The 24024-nt window shown below is 35.7% G+C and overlaps 2 protein-coding genes across 3 annotated transcripts in view; one reads left to right on the top strand and one right to left on the bottom strand.

The window, feature by feature from the left end:
* Nucleotides 1-24024, top strand: part of LOC112055976 (flotillin-2) — a 294787-nt gene that overhangs the window by 23457 nt on the left and 247306 nt on the right. The gene's annotated exons all lie outside the window — the stretch shown is intronic.
* LOC112049944 (glucose dehydrogenase [FAD, quinone]-like) lies at nucleotides 1527-19444 on the bottom strand. Its single transcript, XM_052882893.1, has 5 exons — nucleotides 19073-19444; nucleotides 14589-14816; nucleotides 13416-13548; nucleotides 3461-3580; nucleotides 1527-2801 (listed from the first exon to the last, which is right to left on the bottom strand). Exons 1-5 carry the CDS (start codon nucleotides 19329-19331, stop codon nucleotides 1550-1552), a joined length of 1992 nt encoding a protein of 663 aa, XP_052738853.1. The 5' UTR covers nucleotides 19332-19444; the 3' UTR covers nucleotides 1527-1549.

Genomic DNA, 24024 nt, shown 5'->3' on the forward strand with positions numbered 1-24024 from the left:
GTAGAAAGTTCTCAGCAATACGAACTAATCAAGGCCAAACACAAGGTAGTTACTGTAAACTGTTAAGGAGTTCCCTTAATTGTCCTTGGTCTTCATCACCAAACACCTAAATGACAGTCACAACCTATCTATGTGGAAAGTTCTCATTAATACAAATTAATCAAGCCCAAACACAAGGTAACTGCTGTAAATCGCTAAGGAGTTCCCTCGTCTGTTTTATGACTCCATCATCAGATTGATTTCAAACCTTCATAATTTTGTATTTCTTAAAGGTACTAAATGGAAAAGTTTACGAACACACTAGACACCCATATAATTTTCGAAAGTTCCCCTCAATTTCTCCAGGATTCCATCATCAGATCTTGTCATGATGGCAATTAGTATATGGTATAGTCCCCATTTGGTCCCATTGGACCAAATGGGGACTATACCGTTTCAAACAAAAAAAGAATTTTTGAAATCGGTCCAGGCGTCTTTGAGTAATCGGTGTACATACATAAAAAAAAAAAAAAAAAAATACCGACCGAATTGAGAACCTCCTCCTTTTTGAAGTCGGTTAAAAACTGTCCAAACTAAGATTAGGATAATATTTTTCTGTAGTTTTTGGAATCCATCTTAGTGGATTACTTAAATAAAGAACGTGTAATATGGATGGTATAGTCCCCATTTGGTCCCATTGGACCAAATGGGGACTATACCGTTTCAAACAAAAAAAGAATTTTTGAAATCGGTCCAGGCGTCTTTGAGTAATCGGTGTACATACATAAAAAAAAAAAAAAAAAAATACCGACCGAATTGAGAACCTCCTCCTTTTTGAAGTCGGTTAAAAACTGTCCAAACTAAGATTAGGATAATATTTTTCTGTAGTTTTTGGAATCCATCTTAGTGGATTACTTAAATAAAGAACGTGTAATATAGTTTATAATAATAAAGTTATGGCTCATCACTTGTAGTTTATATTCTTTGTTATCTTAATTCTGGCAAAGATCACAATTAGCGATTTTGCGTCCGTTTTGTTACCTGTTTCTGTTTTTCCTGCTCAGTAATTTCCATAACGTATTAATACAATGTGAAGCCTTTTCGTTTTAATTATTAGTAATCTAGCAATTTTTTTTAGCTAAATTTAAGCCTGAAATTAACACGCACAATTAATTTATTTTTGTAATAAATTGCGACATTGTCGTTAATCGAAAATCACAAAGAAATATTTATATGTTTTAAGAACGGAATGAGCCTCATATAACTAGGATTTCAGCAGTGAAAGATTGAAAATGTCTAAGTACCAATTTCAATATAAACTTAAAATCTATGCGGTAGGTCAACAACTTATTCAAACTTTCTGCAAGATACCATAGGGGCATGGTTATTAAATATATTGTTTGATTAATACAGATTTATATGGAGTTTCTTAAGGTCATGGTGTAACTGAAAATACCATGCTATAGGTAGCAGATTCCGTACAGTTATGGTTTTGATCTCTAGGATGAAGTCAATATAGGTAGTGGTAAATAAGGTATTCAAACAAGTAAAGACTAAGTATTTTTTAATTCTAAATATTCCATGTCTGTTTTATTAAGTCTGCCGCTTTTAAACCTATTGCCATTGCAGGTGCATTAGTATGTGCAGATATAGTACGAGGTAGAATACTAGAGTCAACGACTCGTAATTGCTTGATGCCATGAACTCGAAGTTCAGGGTCCACGACGGCGAGCTTGTCGCCTGCAGGTCCCATACGACATGTTGCTATTTGGTGATGTAGTGTTGCAGTAAGAGTACGAACTGCACATTCCCAGTATTCGTCTGAATCAAATGTATGCTTTCGACACGGTTTATATTTAGCTGGGTGTATTTTTGCTCCGTATCGTTGAAACGGCGCTGTCGCAGTAAGAGCTTGTACGTGTCGGATTGCCGCTACAAAAGTTGCAACATCTCTGGGATCCGTTAAATAGTTGCCATATAAACGGGGATGACTAAATGGATTACTGTCTTTCAACTCTATGTATCCAAAGGACTTGGGATGCAGTAACATTGGAAATGTACTCCATGTATCTGTACCATCGATGGAACCAAACGCCTCATCGAAAATGCTTTCAGTTATTCTCATTCCTTTGCGGACAGATTTACTCGCACCTGGCCCTCCGTCAGAGACTATGGATCCTCCTATATTAATAAGTTCTATATCTGGAACTGAAGGCTCAGGATCGTCGCTAACCGGAGTTTTTATGTAGCCAATGCCTTCTACTCCACCGGGTGATGCGTAAGCAGTATCACCGTGTTGTAGCCAGCTAATAGTGTTCCTCAGGCTCAACTCTCTGTTTTCAATGAAACTTATGCCTGTTGCATTTAAAGTATATACTAACCCTGGAAAGCAAATATGATCGTAAAGTCTACGACCCACTGGAAGGTTATGTATTACCGGTATTTTATGTGAATTTAAATGTTCTTGCGGTCCGATACCCGATAGCATCAGAAGTTGCGGTGAAGCTATTGGTCCAGCCGATACTATAACCTCTTTGCGTACTAAAGATGTATAAAGTAGATTATTACGTACATATTCTACACCATATGCTATTTTAGTTTGAGGGTCAATCAATATTTTTGTAGCTGTGGTGTCCGATAAGATATGTAGGTTAGGTCTATTTTTATGTCGGTGTAGAAATGCTTTGGCAGCACTGTATCTTCGACCGTTGCTGATTGTGACTTGAATTTGACCGAAACCTAATTCCTCTGGAGCGTTGTAGTCGACTGTGGGATGCCCCAATATTCTACCAGCTTCTAGAAAAACGTTTGATAACGGGGTTCTGAAAAAGATACGGATACAACTTTAAATATTAGCAATGAAAAAATACCGTGAAATTACTAGTTGAATAGTATGAATATGTTTGTAGCAAAATGTACTATAGTCGAATTTGCTCTTAACTTTTACCAGTAGATAATAAATTAAATACAAAAGAACCGCGTATCTTACATTAAGTCTATGTCTTAAGTCTTAATCTCTTAATATGTGTATTTTTATGTCAATATTTTGTCAAAGTAAAAAAAATATTTTTTCGTAATCTATTCAATATAAAACCTCAATCCATTTCACAAAGCTATTCATTACTACAGCTCATTTGGTGATATTCACTACCACACGAGTAAACCGTGCTACAAGATTTTTTTTATTTTTAAATAGTTCCATGTCATTGGCTACAAAAATAAAGGCTTCTTTATAAGAAACAAAATCTAGGAGGCCACACTGAGACCACATTTAGGCCACGCCGAAACAAAATTGAGAAGGCCATTCCCGACGCCAATTACATATTATTTACCAAGTTTTGTTAATTCTTTTCTTTCTTATACCATGATCGTAGAAACAGTATTGTATGCTGACTCTATTACCTAAAATGGCCGTCTTTCCAATGGCATAAATAACTATTATCCAAGTTTTAACTATGTTTTAATATGTAAGAATAATTACTTCGTTTTGACGAATTCCACTGGCATTTCTCCATTGCGTCCTCTATGGGGCTGCTTTTCGTATCCTCCTAAATTAGCATTTTCCAGTTCAACATAATATTTAATGATATCATTGTAGGACCTGGAAATAAAAACAGAAATTCAGAATTAAGTCACAAATTACATAGTTACTTTGAATGAATTCACTCTCTTCGCTCTCTTCAAAAATGTAGTCTAGTACTGTCATCATAACTTGTCATTGAATAAAAAAAACATTTCGTTTCATTTTACATAAAGGCGTGTGTTACATGGATAGTCGGAATTATTTGAATTACTTTGTAAGAAAATATACAAAGTTTTTTTTTAGTTAAAAAAAAATGTTACGCAGTTCGGCTCCCATATATGGACTCGCCAACACCTTGATACCTAATACTCCCGAGCAGCCTGTATACTTCTTATGACTAAAAATACATAAAGTAAAAAAGTTTGGTAGAATTAGTATCAATACCATATAAATAAAATTTAATGTGTCTCTCTGTGTTTTCAAGATATCTGTGTTTTCATAAGTGATTATACTTATTTACCCCTTACCAAAACACAAATAAACTTTGTTAAAATTTTTGTATCCAGTGAAAGCCCAATTAAAATCGGCCCAGCGGTTCCAAAGATTAGCTCAGACAGACAGACAAAATGTGGGATGTTATTGACCAACAAGTCTTCGAACAGAGTGTGTTGGCAGTAATGATCTACGGATCTGAGACTTGGTCGCTAACTATGGGCTTTATCAGAAGGCTCAAAGTCACTCAGCGGGCGATGGAGCGAGCAATGCTTGCATTTTCTCTGCGTGATCAAATCAGAAATGAGGAGATCTGCAGACAAACCAAAGTCACTGACATAGAACAGCAAGTTGCGAAGCTTAAGTGGTAATGGGCTGGCCACATAGTTCGATGGACGTTGGGGTCCCAAGGTGCTGGAATGGTGACCCCGCACCGGAAAGCGCAGTGTTGGTTGACCTCCCACTTGGTAGACCGAGGACATCATGCGGGTTGCAGGGAGCCGCTGGATTCCGGCGGCTTGAGATCGTTGTATTTAGAAGTCCATGCAAGAGGCCTATGTCCAGCAGTGGATGTCCATCGGCTGATAATGATAATTGAGTAACATATCCGGACTTTTTATTCCGAAAAAATCCATGGTGGTGTTTATGAATAACTTAATTTCTCGAGCTTGGCATTTTTAGTGGGCTTCCGCAAGTCTTTAATAATGTACCAATAAATGATGACTGAAACATTGTCATGACGCCACTGTATTAGAGAAGTAGGTATTAAATTACAAAATGCGTTTCAGGTCTTAAAGCGACATTGAGACTTTTTCCGCACTGCCACATTCCAATCTAATTTCAATTTGAATGCATAATTACTTTACTATTTAGATACCCACTTGTAGTAGACTAAAATTATTTTAGGCAACCCATTGGCAATATATTCATTAATTTATTTAATTTGATATAAAAAAAGCTTTCGTCCGGTAGACAAGTTAGTGAAGGTTGTCTTATAGACGGGATCTTTGACGGTTGACCATTGAGTAGGTAATAGGGAAAACGGAAGCTCGGAGGACATTAAAAATCTTTGCTGTATTAGGAACGAGGAACGAAGCCGTTGAATACGTGAGCAAGGAATCAACTAGCTAAGGATGTTAGCCTGATAGTTAGAAAAGGTACAGTTTAAGGTGCCTTGCCTTCTAGGCAAGTGAGCTCCATCCACTTTGTCTTGAAGATACATATCTTCAAGTCAAAGATAGATATGAATAACAAACTCACATTCCACACCTATTACATAACAGATACACATACTCGTAGGTGGTAGGGAGACGCAAACTGGAATGGTATTTCGGTTCTTTGCTGGTTCAATGCTAAAAAGGTAAAAATGGGAACTAAATCAAATAGTTTCTGACAACAGATAAGCCAACCTGGGCCTGTAGCAATGTGGCACGTTGACTCTCTTTCTACAATCGCAAACAATTAAAAAAATGTACAATAACAGGTGATCAAGTTATCGATCGGATCTGTCAGTCCCATACATTTATTTAGTTTTCTAAGCGTTAGCGTTTGTAGACTGAGAATCGACGACCCACATGGCTACAGGCCCTGATGTTTTCATTTTTGATGTTTTGAGTTTTATTAGGTTTCGTTACCTATGAGTCATTCTGGTAGTCCAGTAAAATCAAGTTAAAATTCTTTCAATTACATAATAATACTGCAATTTTTTGTAGTTCTATTGATGTTGTCGTCATATTAATAAATGATTTATAAATTACTATATTTCTCCATTTTATTTCGTTTGTATGTATCTTCATTTGTTCGTATGCAACACAGTGGTCAAATATTACTATTGTAGTTTATATTTTATCAACAAATACTTTATTAATTTTTCTATTCGTGTGTATTATTTGTGTTTATGCGCATGTAGGACTTTGCTAACAAAATCCCTCCGGAAGGTCAAGGTCCGGCGAAAGCATCCTCAAGTGTTATTCATGTTTAATTGTACCTATATGAATTTAATTGAATATTGCAATTAACATCGCCTAAGGATGCTCCGGTTCTAGGTAGCGTTTCTGCTAAGATTCGTGGCGGAGTACACAATAAATAAATCAATTAGGTGAGGTAAAGTCCTTATCATGAAAGAAGTCCTCCAAACGCGGCACTAATGTCTTAATGACAATAAAACCTCCATAACCAAATGACAATCATTTGGTAGGCATGGCAGTCTTATTGTCATTTGTGTAAGGCGCTGTCAATATTAGTTCAAATTTTAGCCGCGGGACTTCTTTCATGAAATGGACTCTACACGATGAACTTCCGTAAAATAACGCCAGCTTCTATTCAATATATGGTTTTTATGTAGGTACACAATGTTGATCCAATTTGCAAACAATGGTTTTAGTGCACGTGAGAATTCGTTTGGATATCTTTAGATTTTGACAATGATGTGATGTAAGTCTTATATGGGTGGTCCTATAAAATACGTGTGTCTCAATGAATACTAAATATATTATCAACCTCGTTAATTATAACTTTAATTTGACCTTCGCTAGTGTTCTACCTAATCCTTGGTACCTACGTTTATGATATGTTTGGGGCTTGCATTTATATATTTTACTAGCCGATGTACCGTGGTTTCACCCGCGTACTTCCCGTTTCGATGAGATTACGGGGATAAAATATAGCCTATGACACTCACAAATAACGTGGCTTTCTAGTAGTAAACGATTTTCAAATCGGTTCAGTAGATTTAGAGATTACGCCCTACAATACCACAAGCTTTACCCATTTATTATTTTAATACAGATTTATTATTATTGATACGTTAACTCTTAATTATAATTTCGGATAAATACCAAGTAGGCGTTCAAATATATTAAATTATGTATTAACTAAATGATAACTCATTACATTATTCAAGATCGGTCATTATAGAAATGGTACTAGTAATCCTAATTTAATGTAATGATGATGTATATTTTTTATAGATGTTGCCAGTTAAATTCCATGTGAGTCGACATTTTAATACTGGTTTAATTTAAAATAAATAACACTACAGTACTACGAGTATCATACTATAGAAAGCTTATAAAATCTATAAGTTAGAACTTGTAAATTGTATTTTATTTATATCTGTAGCTAATATGAATTGAGTATTTAGATTTATTGCTAGACGTTTGTGTATATTTAAAGCTACACTTATTTTAAGTAATTTAACGCTATACTTATTTTAAGTAATTTAATGTATAATTATTTAAATATATTATGACCTCCAAATAAGCAGTTTTATATTTTAGTAGAGATTTAGTAAACGATAATGCCACCTTTTCCTTATCATACTTTTCCTAGTGTTAAATATTATTACTTGTTGCACGCACCAGGTGTGCGAAAATACAGAAATAATTAAATAAACTTTTAAGAAGATATATATGAATAATAAAAGCAAGGTTTTACATAAATGTACAAATGTACTACCGGGGTGTTTGTTAAGACAAATTAGCCAAAACGAAAGAGATATATATTTTTTTTTTTTTTTTTTTTTTTATTTATTTTGTACCAATAATAGTAACACACAAAAGTAAAAAAGAAAAACAGTGGACAAGGAAACACTTATCTCTATAAGAGATCTCTGCCAGTGACCCTTGGCAGTGGGAGAGATTTTAAACAGAAGAAATGGATAGGTACAACAGAAAAAAAAGTGAGAAAACATATTATACTTAATACATAAATAATAAAAGTAAATAATATTAAATACATTAAAAATAACACTAATAAATAAATTGAAATAAATATATAAATTATAACAGTACATATCAATACTATATATAAATAATAACTAAATAAATACATATATACATACATACATATAATATATCTATGATGATAAAGAAAGATAGTGTTCACGAAGTCTATGTTTGAAGGTATCAACAGATGGGTTTTTTTTGAAAATGGTATCTGGTAGTGAGTTCCACAGACGCGCTGCGATAACTGAAAAAGATTTAGCACAAAAAACAGTGTTATAGGGAGGCACAGATAGAGATTTTAATTTTACACACGAACGCACCGGTCTGAGACGGCGTGGGGATTCGTGGAAGAGCTCCCGCAAGTAGGAAGGAGAAGAGGTGTTTAAGATTTTGAACAGCGTCGTGAGTATATGGATATTCCGGCGATGACGAATAGGGAGCCACTTCAGTTTATTACGGAAATAAGAAATACGGTCGAATTTGCGCAATCCGTATATAAATCGGATGCACAAATTCTGAAGTCGATCGAGTTTGTCGAGTAGCTCCTCTGTCGCATCTAAATAACAAACGTCAGCGTAGTCAAGAATAGGAAGGAGAAGGGATTGGGCAAGTAAGATTTTAGTACGTAAAGGAAGAAAATTTTGGAAACGCTTAAGGGAATGAAGCGAAAAATGGATCCGCCTACTAACCTCATTTATGTGGCCAGACCACGATAAGTTACAGTCAATTTTCAGCCCAAGATTTTTTGCTGTATTTGACAAGGGTATTGGTGTGCCGTCATATACTATAGGAGATAAATTTTTAAAATGAATACGACTCCGTAATTGTCGACCTCCTACAATCATGGCCTGCGACTTTACAGGATTTACAAGTAGGCCATGTGCATCAGCCCATTTCTTGACATTTTCCAAATCCACATTAACAATATCCACTGCCGAAACAAGATCCGTGACAGAAGCATGACTATATAGTTGCAAGTCGTCTGCATAGAGGTGATAGTGAGAGGATATTACTTTGGTGATTTGATTTATAAAAATGGAGAATAAGAGAGGAGACAGGACTCCACCTTGGGGTACGCCAGCCGAGATGTCTGCCCACTCAGAAAGAGTTTCATCAAAGCTGACTCTCTGCCGTCGGCCAAAAAGATACGACCTGAACCATTCAATTACAGGCGGTGAAAGGTTTAAAGAGTGGAGAATGCCGAGGAGAACATCAAAATCCACCGAGTTAAACGCATTGCTAAAATCAAGAAGTATGAGTACAGTCAGATTCTTGTTGTCCATAGCAATGCGAATGTCCTCGGTGACCTTGAGAAGTGCGGTGGTGGTGCTGTGCATTGGACGAAAACCAGACTGGTATGAACTCAAAAGATTATTGTGACAAAGGAAGAAGGAGAGTTGTCTAAAAACGGCATTTTCTAAGATTTTTGAGATAATGGGCAATATAGAAATAGGTCGATAGTCCGAGAAAGAGGAAGGGTTAGATATTTTAGGTAAAGGGATAACATGGGCTAGCTTCCACGCGGTAGGAAAACATTTAGAGGTCAGGGAAAAATTTAGCACATGGCTGATAATTGGTGCTATAGCCTCACTGATGAGGCTAAGCATGTCTCGGCTTATGCCATCACACCCAACGGCTTTTGTGGAGATGTTGCGGATTGCTTTTTTAACTTCATCAACTGTGATATCCTGAAAGATGAAGTCATCGCAATTGTGAATAACACTAGCCAAATTTTGAAGAGTTTGGGATTTAGTTGAGGAAGGGATTTTGATTGGAGGGGTGGAAAAGTGTTTATTTAGGGAGTTAATGTCTACAGAAAGTTTGCAGGGAACATATGATTTCCCAATTCCTTGAGAATTGAAAAACCTCCAGGATTGTGAAGATGAGGATTCTTTGATAAGGGAAAAAATATAACGGCGCTTCGCATCTCTGCACATCCTATTGCAGCGATTTCGCAATCTCTTATAGGCAGCTACATTGTCATCGCTGGGATACTTTTTACAAAGACCTTTTGCTTTGTTTCTTTTAGCCATGAGCTTTTTAATTGTCGGAGTAAGCCAAGGGGCCGGAAAATGTTTGACTCTTATACGTTTAATAGGTGCATGTGAGTCAAATAATCGTATAAGAGTCGAGCTAAGTATTCCAACCTTGTCATCTACAGACGATGCACTGTACAAAGGTGACCAGTCGAGTTTTGATACATCATCATTAAAAGAGGCAAGATCAATCCCCTTGTAATTCCGTCGCAGAATAATCTTACTTTTACGTCTAGGTAATGATAAATTATAACTTAAAAAAAGGAGGTCATGGTAAGAAAATGGAGCTGTTAATTGACCGTGGACAAGAACTTTATCAGGTTTGGAAACAACAATGAGGTCCAGTAGAGATGGAGTGCAATGCGGGGAAAAATGAGTAGCAGAAAGAGGTAGAATTTTCAGGTTCATTGAAGATATAATAGACTTCAATTGTAGAGATCGGTGGTCATTTTTCAATAAACAAGTATTTAAGTCTCCCATGATAATTATGTGTTCATAGGAAGGGCTCAAATCGTCGAGTATATTATCGAACTCATTAAAGTAATTAACATTCATAGAAGGACTGTAGACAACCCCAAGAAGAACTTTGGTATGGTGAGAGGAAATTTCTATAAATAGGTACTCAAAGTTCCCCGAGTAAGTACTAGGCGATTGAGTGATCACGGTAAAAGTGATGTTATCTTTGAGGTACATGCATACACCTCCTCCGCGTTTGCAGTTTCTGTCATTGCGAATTAGTGTAAAACCTGGAAGGGTGTATAGAGAAGTAGGAAGGGAAGGTTTTAGCCAGGATTCAGAGATCAGAATTCCATCCACCTGAACGTCACTAAAAGATGCGAGAAGATCAGAAAAATGTGCCGGAATACTCTGTGCGTTAATGTGTGCAAAATTGAGACAGTGAGAATTATTTACTAGGAGAGATTTCAGTTTGGCATCCAGCGCACCTGTAGAACTATCACTATTGAACGATAAACTACTGGCAGCACTATGAAACTCTTCGTTGTCAGAAGAACAGGAAAAATAATCATCATTAATAATATCAGTAAAATCTATCATTATTAATAAAATATATAATATAATATAAGCTAATAAACTAAAAAAAATATAAAATAAATAAATAAATAATTATATATTATTACTTATTTAAAAAAAAATAATAATAATCAAAACTGCAAATTAATTAAAAAACATAAACTTCCTACACTGACTGGCAAGAGTCACAGGATAACAATAGTATAATGTAAAAAAACAAATATATATATATCAATCTTACGCAATCTTACGAACACAAAGTAAAAGAATTGATAATAAATTATACGAGTTATGACAAATGCACTTTACACCGTAGACTGAGAAAGTCCGCGCTATACACTGCCGATTCAGAACGTGACCTACATGTCACTGTGACAGCGTTTTGGTATGACGTTAAAAATGTCAGTTGTCACTGTCAATCAAATAAACGAAGTTAAAAATATTGACTGAAAAGTTATTGTCAGATAATGTGATAAAATACCTTATAAAACTGTGCTTTCACAAAAATAAATTTAACTACCGGCCATCACAAGAAAAATATACGCTATTTGCCAATCTGGGCAGTGTATAGTGCTCCACATAAGATCCAGACATCTTACTATTGCCCGACTACTTTATTTGGCTGTATTTTTATTACCACGCCGAGTTGTTCTTAATAGCTTAGGTTCCTGAGAAGCAGTATCTTGCGGATATTTACTAATAATCTGCTGTAGTTCAGACAATGATACCATTCTTGTACGAGTTTTATCCGGGAGGGCGACTATTATCACACCATCAGACGACCAGCAGTTCTTGATGCCGAAATGTTTCCGAGCTGCAACGAACGTCTCCTGTCTTGGCTTCGTTAAAAATTCAGACATAGTAACACCGGAACCTTTGAGAGCCGTTTTTGCATTCCAAACAGACGATTTATGCTTCATATTAGAGAAACGGACTAAAATTGGACGGTGTCTGTCCTTCTTCACACCAAGCCGGTGGCATGCCTCAATGCAGGCATCATCAATACAGGGCAACTTTAAGTGATTATGAATCAGCCTGGAGATTTTACTCTCGGTGTTCTCGCTGTCATCCTCTGGTACACCATGAAATAATAGTACTGTTCTACGAGAGTGCATCTCATGCTTGTCAAAACCAGCTGTTAGTAGTTGCACTTGCTGCTGCAACATAGCAAGTGTCTTCCACATCAGCTCCTTGAAAATGGTGTAGTCGGCACTCAGTGAAACTAAATCGTGGACCTTGCTACATGAAGACTTGGACTGTTCAAGTGCAGTGTCAAAGTTATCCATCCGTGATTTAAATTGTGATATTATTTGCTCCATGTTCTTACTAAGCTGACTGTGCAGGTCCATGTTGTTGTGAATACTTGCTGTAGTGCAGTAAATTATATGTGCCAGGCAGTGCAGGTACTAGATGAACAATTTACTAAAACATTTACACTTTTTTACTATAAAATAAAAATAAAATTTAAATAAAACAAGAGCAGTAAAAGTTAATGATGTTGTTTTACTCCTACCCACATGTCAAAAAGTTAGTTAGTGTATATTGTTTAGTTCAGGAGTTCCTATGGCCACCTTCTGTCTCCAACGGACCAGTTCTATGGTATCAGATTGCACTGATAAATATAAGAAATTAAGGTTAACATTAGCAAGTTATTATAATTCAGTTTCCACAGATTAACTAATCCATACAATATCTACTAACAGGGCATGTTAAATAAAGGCTTGTAAAATACATAGCGAAAGAGTTAGTGTATATGTTACGCTCAAAGATCGCAAACGCTCAGTGAGCGGAAAAATTGCTCACAACTCGTTGTGGTCAAAGTAAAACATCCACATGGCTAAATTCGTATTAAATCTCAAATGATGATACACACTAACTCTTTCGCTATGCATTCATTATACATTATTAATGATGGATCATTATAGAAATGGTACTAGTAATCCTAATTTAATGTAATGATGGTGTATATTTTTTATACATGATGCCAGTTAAATTCCAAGTGAGTCGACATTTTATCAACATACTTACAAACGCTTTCTATGTTTTTTTTTTGCTTTATTGTATTATATTATATTGTATGAATTTATTTTTGTATATTTAGCCAGATGAAAAGAGCCTTCTCACGCGTTATGCACGCTAACCAATGAGAGTGGAAAGGTTTTCAACGCGTACGAAGTTGCGGGCATCTACTATTTATAAATAAAAACACAAGCATGCATCCGTCCCCTGCTGGACATAGACACCTTTCAGAAAGCGTGCCACCACACACAATCCTCTGCCTTCCTCATCCAGCCACTAATAAACTTGTAAAAGGGCGGGAATCAGCACAAAGAGGAAGTAGTTTAATCTCTGCTCGCTGGACTATTGTCGCACAGTCTTTTCCGACTACACGGAGGGGAACAGGAATATCAGTCTTATTAAAAAAACTAGATGACGCCGCGCGGTTTTATCCGCGTGGTTCCCGTTTCCGTAGCCTTCCTCGATAAATGGACTATCTAACACAAAAAGAATTTTTCAAATCGGACCAGTTGTTCCTGAGATTAGCGCGTTCAATCAAACAAACAAACAAACTCTTCAGCTTTATAATATTAGTATGGATATGGCGAATATATATTTTTTTAAGCTTACCAGCCATAATTCCCATCAGCCGCTATACGGTCCCAATCCTTCGGCCTGCCTCGCGTGTAGAGCATGTAATTTATTACGCTCGTGCCACCTACAGCCCTGCCCCGCGGCCAGAAACACCGTTTGTTATTCATTCCTGCAATTTGTTACATTCGAGATAAATTGCATGGTATATGACAGGTGACATAGTTGTTAGGTTTGCACGTGCAAATAGTTAGATAATGAACCGCGATAGCCCAGTGGATATGACCTCTGCCTCCGATTCTGGAGGGTGTGGTTCGAATCCGGTCCGGGGCATGCTCATGCACCTTCAACTTTTCAGTTGTGTGCATTTTAAGAAATTAAATATCACGTATCTCGTGATGAAACCTGCAGACCAGAGAATTTTCTTAATTCTCTGTGTGTGTGAAGTGTGCAAACCCGCATTGGGCCAGCGTGGTGGACTATTGGCCTAACCCCTCTCATTCTGAGAGGAGACTCAAGCTCAACAGCGAGCCGAACATGGGTTGATATTTGATAATGTTGAGTGAAGGCTTTATTCAAATTTATAAGCTAGCTCAAGCGTTATCTATTTTCCGTGGAATTTATCAATCGACTGGCAGAAATTTCACTCGTCTAGTTCCAATTCCCGTGAAAATAAGGGATAAAATATAGCTTATGATACTCAAAAAGAACGTTTTCTATTGTTAAAATAAGTTGTCTAATCGGTTCAGTAGATCCAGATATTACCCCCTACAATATCATAAAGGAGATGGTCCATTTCAGGTCCACTCTTTTACCCCGTATCATTAATATTTAAAAATACAAGGATTTTATTAAAATTTATTAAAGTTAATAAATCTAACTAAATAAAAAGAAATAAATAAAATAAAAACCCAAGTTTTTGAGTTATATCAAGATGGCGCCCATAGAGCAACTATGACATGACAATTGACAGCAAACGTCAAATCGATTACTGCATTGAAAACGTCATCTAACCGCCATTATTACCCTTAATAATGTTTTCTTGGGAGATAATGAATTTCGAAAGAGTTAAAGTAAATTCATAGATTTGTATAATTAAAAATAGTTAAAAAAAATATCTTGTTTTATTTCTGCTAGGGTACAATGACTGATCCTGGGCTCCATACAGTTTTGGACCATCTCCTTTACATATTAATATTTATATATACTTACCCAAACATACTCCACGTTGAGGCTCCATATAATAATGCCAGACGTAATCCGTCGCCTGGAAAGTTGGCGCAAAAGCTGGCACGTCCGTTAGTATCATTTCCGGTTTACCAGTTTCCAGTAATAAAACTGTTATATTGCGATTCTTTGTGAGACGCGAGGCCAGAGCGCAGCCGGCTGAGCCGGCGCCGATTATCACGAAGTCGTACTCTGAGTATGGCTCCTTTAGACCTGCAAACATTAAAATATTATCTCTTTAATATTATTAGTAAAATGCAATTGAGAGCCGTGATAGCCCAGTGGATCTAACCTCTGCCTTCGATTCCGAGGGCGTAGGTTCAAATTAACCAACTTTTAAAGTGATTTTTGATAAGTGCATTTTAAGAAATTTAATATGTCGTGTCTCTAACGGTAAAGGGAAAACATCGTGAGGAATGATTCTCTGCCTGTGTGAGTCTACCAATCCGCTTTGGCCCAGCGTGGTGGACTATTAGCCTAACTCCTCTCATTCTGAGTGGAGAGTCGTGCACGTGCTCAACAGTAAGCATTTTTCCACTGCACGGGGTTTGTTTCTTGATTTATTTACTGTGAATTTGACACTGTAGTTTCTCATTCTACAATCACCATCACCTACTTCTCAACTTCGGTCTACTACTTATACTAGGATCTTATACTTGAAAAGTTCTCGACCTGACACAGATAGAGCGTTCCAAGTAGGAAAAAAATATTTTTCCTGTCTAGATGCACCTCTTATTACTTAGTATGGAAAGTTTCAACTTGTTTTTTCAAATACTTTACTCACACGAATTTTTACAGTAGACGACTTTAGTGTTACTCATGAAAATGAACAAACTTGAATATCTTGCGGTGATGAAATTGTTTGTTTTGGATGGATTAACTCCTAAGGAAATTCATCCGAAGTTAATAAAAGTATAGGTATGGGGGCTCTGTTTCTTCCATGGCAACCGTTAAAAAATGGGCAGCAAAATTTAAAGGTGATCCAGGTGAAGGACGGCCAAAAACAGCAACCACACCGGAAATCATCGAAAATTGGACCGAGTGAATGTGAGAGAGATAGCTGAGAAAGTGGGGAAATCGGAAAAAAGGGTACGAAACATCTTGCACGAAGAATTAGGGATGCGAAAGATGCGTGCCGCATTTGCTGACTGTGGATCAAAAACAAGTGCGTAAACGATTGTCGCAAGAACGTTTGGACAGATTCAAGAGGGACCCGACCGATTTTGTCCGACGATTTGTAACTATGGATGAGACTTGGGTCCACTACTATACACCAGAAACAAAACAGCATTCGAAGCAGTGGTTGGAAGCCGATCGCTCAGCGCCAAAGAAAGCGAAGTCAATCGCATCTGCCAGTAAGGTCATAGCCAAAGTTTTTTGGGGTACGAAAGGGATCCTGTTAATACTTTTCACCCCACCCTCGTAGAAGAGGAGCCAGTCGCAGTCAGACCTTCGTCATTTTATAAAAGCTGAAAATCTGTCAGTTCATGCTCCTACCAATCTACAAGATCCAAACCCTCAACCGTTTAAGTATACTTCAAGCTGAAACTTCAAGTGTTTAAACATCCCCCTTTATCATTTTTTATTTTAGGGTTACCCCTATTAAAACTTAATTGACGAAAAAAAAATCAATATTTCATACAACCCAGGATTCAGTAAGCTACGAAACCTCAATATAGGACCAATGAGGCATTTACCGCGTACATACATCGCTAATAGAGCAACAACGCGCGGTACACGCCTTTTATGAATTTATAATACATTGCCCTACGTTTGTCAACCTGTAATTACATCGGCATCAACAGAATTCCTATTGAGGCGCAGATAATGCATGGAAATAAACTTTATATCTTATTAATTATAATTTAATCATAAAACATGAGATCTTTAACTAATTTTCTTAAAATTCTTAAAATTAACATTTTAAATCGTAATTTAAAGTGCACCTGACCATGTTTTGTTTGGTAATTGGTAATGTTTGAGATTCCACTTTATGGTTATCAGGGTCTGCAAAGTAGATAAATTAGAAGCAGACGCCCCGCGGATTCACTCGCGTATACCTGTGAATATATGTAATAAATATCGCTTGAGGATTAATACTCACAAATATCGGGGCTTTATATTGGTAAAATAATTTTCAAAATCACTTCAGTAGTTTCAGAAATTATCTACTACAACCTCACGCACTTACAAATTTTACCTCTTTATAATGTTTATAATGTTCTTTTTTATTTTAATGTATGTACCTGTGTATGTGACATATTTCATCAGTTTGTTCTGCTGTGTTTGTGTCATTGAGCAAAACCACATAACATTAGTATAAACAAACAAAACATAATATTATACAATCTTTCATACCTGTAATAAGTATAGGTAGGTATGTAGTAATATAATAAAAGAACCTAAAATTATCTCAACTAAACCTACCTAAATTAGCTACCAAATTTAAATTAGCTAAACCTCGTTAAAACCAGATTGCGATTACGGCACAGAAGTTTTCCACGAAAATTTGAGGAAAAAGGAATACGATTTTCAACAACATACCTAATATAATAACCTTGTGCGTCTTTATTTATATAAATATGCATGTGTTTATTGTACAGAATGATTTGATGATAGATCCATTTAAAAATTAAAACAACTAACTAAATTTAACTTTGCTAATAAAATAACAAAATAAATAAAATGTTTACAAGAAATGCTCTTATTGTGCTCATAAGTAAATGTCAATACGCTGGCGCAATTAGTCTTCTGGAGTTCGAGGTTATTCTTTGGGCCAAATAATTACAAGCTCTCGGATCATCCGACGAATGAATGACCAGGGCCCAAATTCTCAAAAACAAGCGCAACCAACCGCAAATACATTAAGATAAGACCGGGCATTTACGTGGTTTATGAGTTTGAGCGTTTTGTTAATAGTTTTATATTTTGTATTTATTAATTATTATCACGGTACGGGTTAATGTGGCAATTATGTCACATTGACCCGTATGGTCTGAGAGCCTGCGATACCCAGACATTTCGCATTATATGAAGGCAGTCTATGCTCTTACCACAAGTAATAGTCTATGATCTGTATTAGAAACGACCTTCACCCATCTGTTTATTGGATGAAAAGTGTTTTATATTAAACTAGCGGACGCCCGCAACTTCGTCAGCGTGGAATTCAATTTTTCACAAATTTTGTGGAAACCATGGATGGATATATCCGGGACGAAAAGTAATCTATGTGTTAATCCAGCGTAAATCTATTTCCATTCCAAATGTCAGCCAAATTGTTTCAATAGTAGCGGCGTTAAAGAGTAACAAATATTCAAACAAACAAACATCCACACAAGCTTTCGCGTTTATAATATTAATAGGATTTTGTACTTTACAAAATATGTTGCGAGTGCTGCCTCTAAAAATTCCTGGCTAAACTACCATCGATGATAGTTAATAATGGTTAGTAATAGTATTAAATTTGATATAAAACACTCTTCATCTTATAAACAGATGGGCGAAGGTCATTTCTAATACGGATCTCCTACTGTAGCTATGCAGTTTGCGCTGTACTGACTTTGTAAGGTAGCAGATTTTAAGGGTCCAGACCCTCAACCGTCCAAAAAATACCGTTATAGATGTTTTTAAAGATAAATTATTAGAAGATAGCCACGAAGCTAAGAATCTGGTGACAGAAGACATGATTCCTCATTAAATATCAATCCAAAACAAAATATCAATTAATTACGTCATTTGCACCCTTGAAACTGCGACCTTTCAAAGCTGTGGGATCGTAATATCTAAACTCCACATTTGTCTAAAGTCCGGCCGCTCAGAGATTGCGTTTCTGACACTTGTCAATGTCAATGTGAATGAGATATTTAAATAACATTAAAAAATTAAAAATGATGCCAACTTACAATAAACGTATTAATTTTGGGCTGAAATTATTAACAATTAATTAATTAACAAATATAAAAGGTGACATTGACAGGTGCCAGAAACGCTGTCTTTGAGCGGCCGGACTTTCCCGTAGTTACTTATCTATGGTTGGAGCATGGACAAACATTCAGCCTTTGTAAAACGAGGTAGATCTGGCTATCGCATTCTGATTCTAGTGTGTTTTTTATGACATTGAAATGTTTGCTCAATTTTCGCTACTACTAAAAATTTTGAATCGATATATTAATTATGAAATTGTAACAAGACTGTATTTGCATAAACAGGTATTTTGAATGATTAATTAATATATCTATTTATCTACAGTGCTCTGAATTCAAAACATTTCAATCAATAATACTGAATAGATTTAATAGAATGTTGGACGTAAATAAAGTTGCAGTATAAGTTAATTTTATAAGAAAAAACACTTGACAAATAGCATATGATACCACTTGACTAGTTCGTAATAAAACATTCAAATAAAAGAAAACAAAACAAAACCAATATAGGAGAAATGTGATAATTGTTAAAAAACAAACACTTACCTTTAGGCAAAGGGTATGGATCGCGGAGGAAACTAAAAAAGTCAACACTAGGACTCTGTGTATTGTAAGGACTCCCTATGTATTTCATGAAATTCTCAACTGCAGGGCTTTGGTAGTCTCCCCAAAAAAATCTTTTACGTCTCGTAGATGATCCCATGTCATTGACACCACTGTCATCTTCAAAGGTCGCTTCTTCACCTGTGCTAGGATCGTTGAACAAAATTGATGATATTATAAAAAAATATATTAAAGTCTTCATTTTTGTTTTTGCCGCGCAAAGACTGTTGGCATTTATTTACAAAAAATAAAAGCCTCCCACTCTGGTGGAGGCAGCCACCACGATGGGGCAACTTATTGCGATTGCACTGGCTATAAGCAGGTATCCGGTCAAGCTACATTTCGCGCGTGTCCACCCGGCAGTCCTATACAAATGCTACTAGTGAACCAATTAAATTCACACGTGGAAATATCGATAGAAGTCGGGAATACTGTTAGTAACGCCGTTACTTTAGTAAAATATCAAAGAAACGTGACATGCAAAACATATAACTTGTTTTTTTTTTACGATTTATTCTTTGACATAGTTTTGACTTCTGGTTTATTTAGGGAACATTTTGTTTTTTTTTTGACTCGCTACTTAAGGCATAGAACTAGGTATAATAATCATTCGAGTGTTAGGTACCATGTCATTTATTCCTTGAAATTTTCATTCGAATTTTTAATTTAATTTATTTAATTTCTAGTATTCAGTATATTCATTCCGGCTGTACACTCAACTCTACGAAGGAATCCTGTGCTTTACGGAGGTGCAAAGCTGATATCATCACCATAAGTCCGTTTTTCGGGATATGCTAGGCTTAATTTTAATGATAAAAAAGCTTGGTGTTAAACTGTAATATACGACTGTGTGCTTAGTTTTAAATAAGTTTGTAAAATGGTGGTAAACAAAAAAAAAACCTTAGCTGAGTTTGTTCTGGGTTCTTCTCGGACCAAGGCGTGTTTGGAACCCTCGTAACTTTAGTTTTAAGTTTTCGACTCTTATTACCAACATTAAATTAAATTAAATTATGACATCATCTTGACCTTTCAAAAGTGCTTGTAAACTAAGCCTAATTGAAATAAATGAATTTTGACTTTGACTTTGACTTACGTTCATAGAGACGACATATACACGTACATAATAATATAAATTATCGATTTTGGAAATATTTAATAATTTGTGAATGTTATAAAAAAACAATAAAAGCAATAAAATCACATACTCGTAATATTTATAATTTTAAAAGTTGCACATTATTTTTTTTTTTTTTACATCAATCTATATTTTTAAATACCCAAAAAAACAAAAGTTGAATTTTATTTGCTCATTCAACAAAATTGTAATAAATAGCAATTAATAATAATTGGATTTGAAGTAACACGCGCACTACCTCAAGGGCTGCAGTAGGTATAGACCCCGGGAAGTAAGTTGAACCTCATAGTAAGACAATCATCTGCACAAGTAAAATTATAAACAAACTAGCGGACTCGGTCAAGCTTCGTGTTGACATATGTGCACTTATTCTCTATCCCTACTCTACCCTTCTATACCTCTACCCCTATCCTACCCCTAGCCTACCCCTACCCTACCCCTACCTTACCCCTGCCCTACCCCTAACCTTCCCCTGCCCTACCCCTACCCTACCCCTATCGCTTGACTCTTAAACGTTTGTATGGGAAATAAAAAAGGGCAGTTTTTAGGGTTTTCCCGGAAATTATTTGATTTTTTCTCACCTTTTAAACCTTCCCTATACCTCCACGAACATTTCAAGACCAAGATAAGATAAATTCGTTAAGCCGTTCTCGAGTTTTAGCGAGACTAACGAACAGCAATTCATTTTTATATATATAGATTTAGTGATTTAGTGTTTGACACGTTCTACTTGGTTGCTCGGTACATTAGGGATGTCAAATATGAAAATTTCCTATGCGATTGTCATGGCGTCAACGTGTTGCTAAGGTTACTCGTGGCACATCTTACCGTACGTGGCTAACACCCGAAAATGTGTTAGGTATGTTGTGTGTGTATGCGTGTGTGTATGTGTGTGTGTGTGTTGGTATGTTCAATTACTCGTATGTTTAACTTCCACCTACTGCAACAACTGTATTCAAATTACTGTAACTTACAGGCCGATGAGGTACCTACTATAAGCAAAGCTATTTTAATTTTCTGAAATCTAATAAGAATTACTTACTTGTTAAAAGGGAATGCCCATCCCTGGCCCGGTAAATAGCCGGCCCGGTTATTTACTTATATGTATAAATCTTGATATTTTTACTTTAATAATGAAATCATTACTTTTCACAAAAGTTTGCTACAGCTTTTTACGAAATTTTAATTCATCTTTAATTTGTCCACGACGGGGACAAGCTTAGATAGTTGACCATACAGCATGAGTTTTACGATATTTTTTGACCACATAATTGGTTTGGTAAAATAATACAGCTTCAAATGTTACATCGCTGTTTTGGTACACCGGCGAACATTTAACCCATAGTCTTGCGGTTAATACGGTAGTGTACGAAAGATTTCAACATGATGTATGATGTTTTACTTAATTACCGGGAAAGTGTGAATGGTACACGTGGAGAGGGTTCCGCACTGTAAATTTTTAAAAATAGGTTTATGGGTTTTGGGATATGATAGACGTCTTGTGTGCTTATAATAATGTGGAGATTTGCTCTGTGATACCTGGGCAGGTACAAGGCGAGAAAGATAACTATGAAATATATCAATAGTAATAAGTTAATTTTGAATTAATTAAAGTTTTTAATTTTGTTAACGTAGTAATTTCATAAGTATACGGTGGGCAATGATTAAATATCATTTAATTTGATCTATCAGCCAGTGAGTTAATCTATATACTTAAATAAAAATCTCATGTTCGTTAAAACTCTAAATTTCCTGTACCGAATAAGGTCATATTTTTATAAATTATACCCGCTTAAAATATTATGTTATAACAGGAAGGAGTCGGTTTTTCTTTCTTATTAATGCAAATACAATAAGCCATCGCGAAGCGTAAGAGGATACTAGTGTATTATAAGATTATCTTTTTCAGAGTCGAGTAACTCTAAAACCATATTGTAAAAGAAAAACAAAACATTTATTGCTAGAACTTCGAAAAGTATCTACTACTTCTTCACAAAGAAAACCAGTACCACGAGTTTTGAAACTACTTATTTATAAACTACGGAAGGCGTTACTGATTAAAATGATGACTTTAAAGCACCTTTTAATAAAGCTTTAAAAAACCCTTTGAATAAAATTAAAATAAATCCAATTTATATTTAATATCAATTTTGATGCATTTTACAGTCGTAATTAATTTCAAAAGGTTGCAGATTGTTGATTTTCGCGTGTATTGTAGAAAAATTGTTTTTCTCCATTTTCATACATCTCGTCATAGATAGTGTCACTGAGGATATTATCTATTATTATTTCTTATCGCTAATAAATAACAGACGAGGCTACTAAATTGAAATGTAGGTATAGTACGTTATAAGGGCTAATTTATGTTAGTTAACAATTTTTTCGTAGACTTAGTAAGTTGTTAGCCTTCGCCGAGATTATACGCTTAAAATTAGGTCAGGAGAAATGATTATTACAATATCCTGCTGTAGAGTTGGAACTGGTATGCGTGTAGATTGTAGGTCACATAACACATTTTACTTGTATATTCATATAACAGTTGAAAAACCACTTTTGAACGGTTTCCATGGGTTAACGAACTAAAAATTGCCGGTTCGTTGAACTTGCGAAATGTGATTCATCAAAATAACACCATCAATTTGTTTTTTTTTATATTACCTACGGTCAAACGGTACAAGATATACATAGCTAGTGGACGCTCGCGACTTCGTCCGCCCTTAGACCTCCTTAATCCGGCCTTGACGTAAAATCCATTTTTAGCGGACGCTATAACTACCTTTAAATTTTATCGTTTTTCGTCAAGGGGATTTCGATATTTCCGATGATAGTTGGGTTAGAAAACATAAATGATGAATTAAGTCAGTTTAGAGGTCGTGCCGCACACGTGGTCCGGACAGGACACGGATCATGCTATAAAATGCTTCACACAAAATGTATGAAACGTTTCATATCCGTGCCCCGTCTGGACCACGCAATGGCACTCCCGAGGCATGGCCTGGTCTAATATAAATCATCCCTTAACCGTTTAAAGTATGGCGTGCGTGACTAAGCACTATATATTGCTGCATTTGAAGTCTACTAAAGGATGTTCTAAAGGTGATAATTTTCTACAATTATAGAAAAACGAGTCAAAGTTGAGGTTCCTTGGCAGTGAACCAAAAATTATTATCAGCCATGAGGAATGCCGCCAACTGTTTTACGCTAACAGATTATTAAATAGCAAGATATCAATTTAGGTTGATAATACCTTGCCTGTATGCTAAACTAATAAAATCTAATAATAACGTATTTAATAAAAGTTAGTTACTTAAAATACGTAGTTCTCAAATATACATCTGGTAGATGTCATAAAATAGTGACTTGACTTTGAATTAAATTGCCAAGATAAGATAAATGAAGAGTCATAACCGATTAAAAAAATCTCTTTTACGTTGACACACGAAAAAAATACGTTTTCCTGTCTGTCTGATTATTGATAATCTCCGAAACTATTTACAGTTTCATCGAGATCGGACGTTACGAAGTTATTAATAATAAGTTTAAAAATTGTAACCCGACTACGTTAAAAGGGGTCTAAAAAGAACGAAACAAGAAAATATTTCAGATTGAAATAGAGAAATGCATAGGAACAAAAATGGTCATGGTAGAGCCGTGGCCAAAATCATTACCCTTCCTTTTTTTTGAACTAAGTTACATGCGTCCACCAGTAAATAAAAATCTACCTTCCTAAAAATTGTGAAATTAATTTGCACAATTTTTA

This window comes from Bicyclus anynana, chromosome 8, assembly GCF_947172395.1.
Source record: "Bicyclus anynana chromosome 8, ilBicAnyn1.1, whole genome shotgun sequence".
Taxonomy (NCBI): Eukaryota; Metazoa; Arthropoda; class Insecta; order Lepidoptera; family Nymphalidae; genus Bicyclus; species Bicyclus anynana.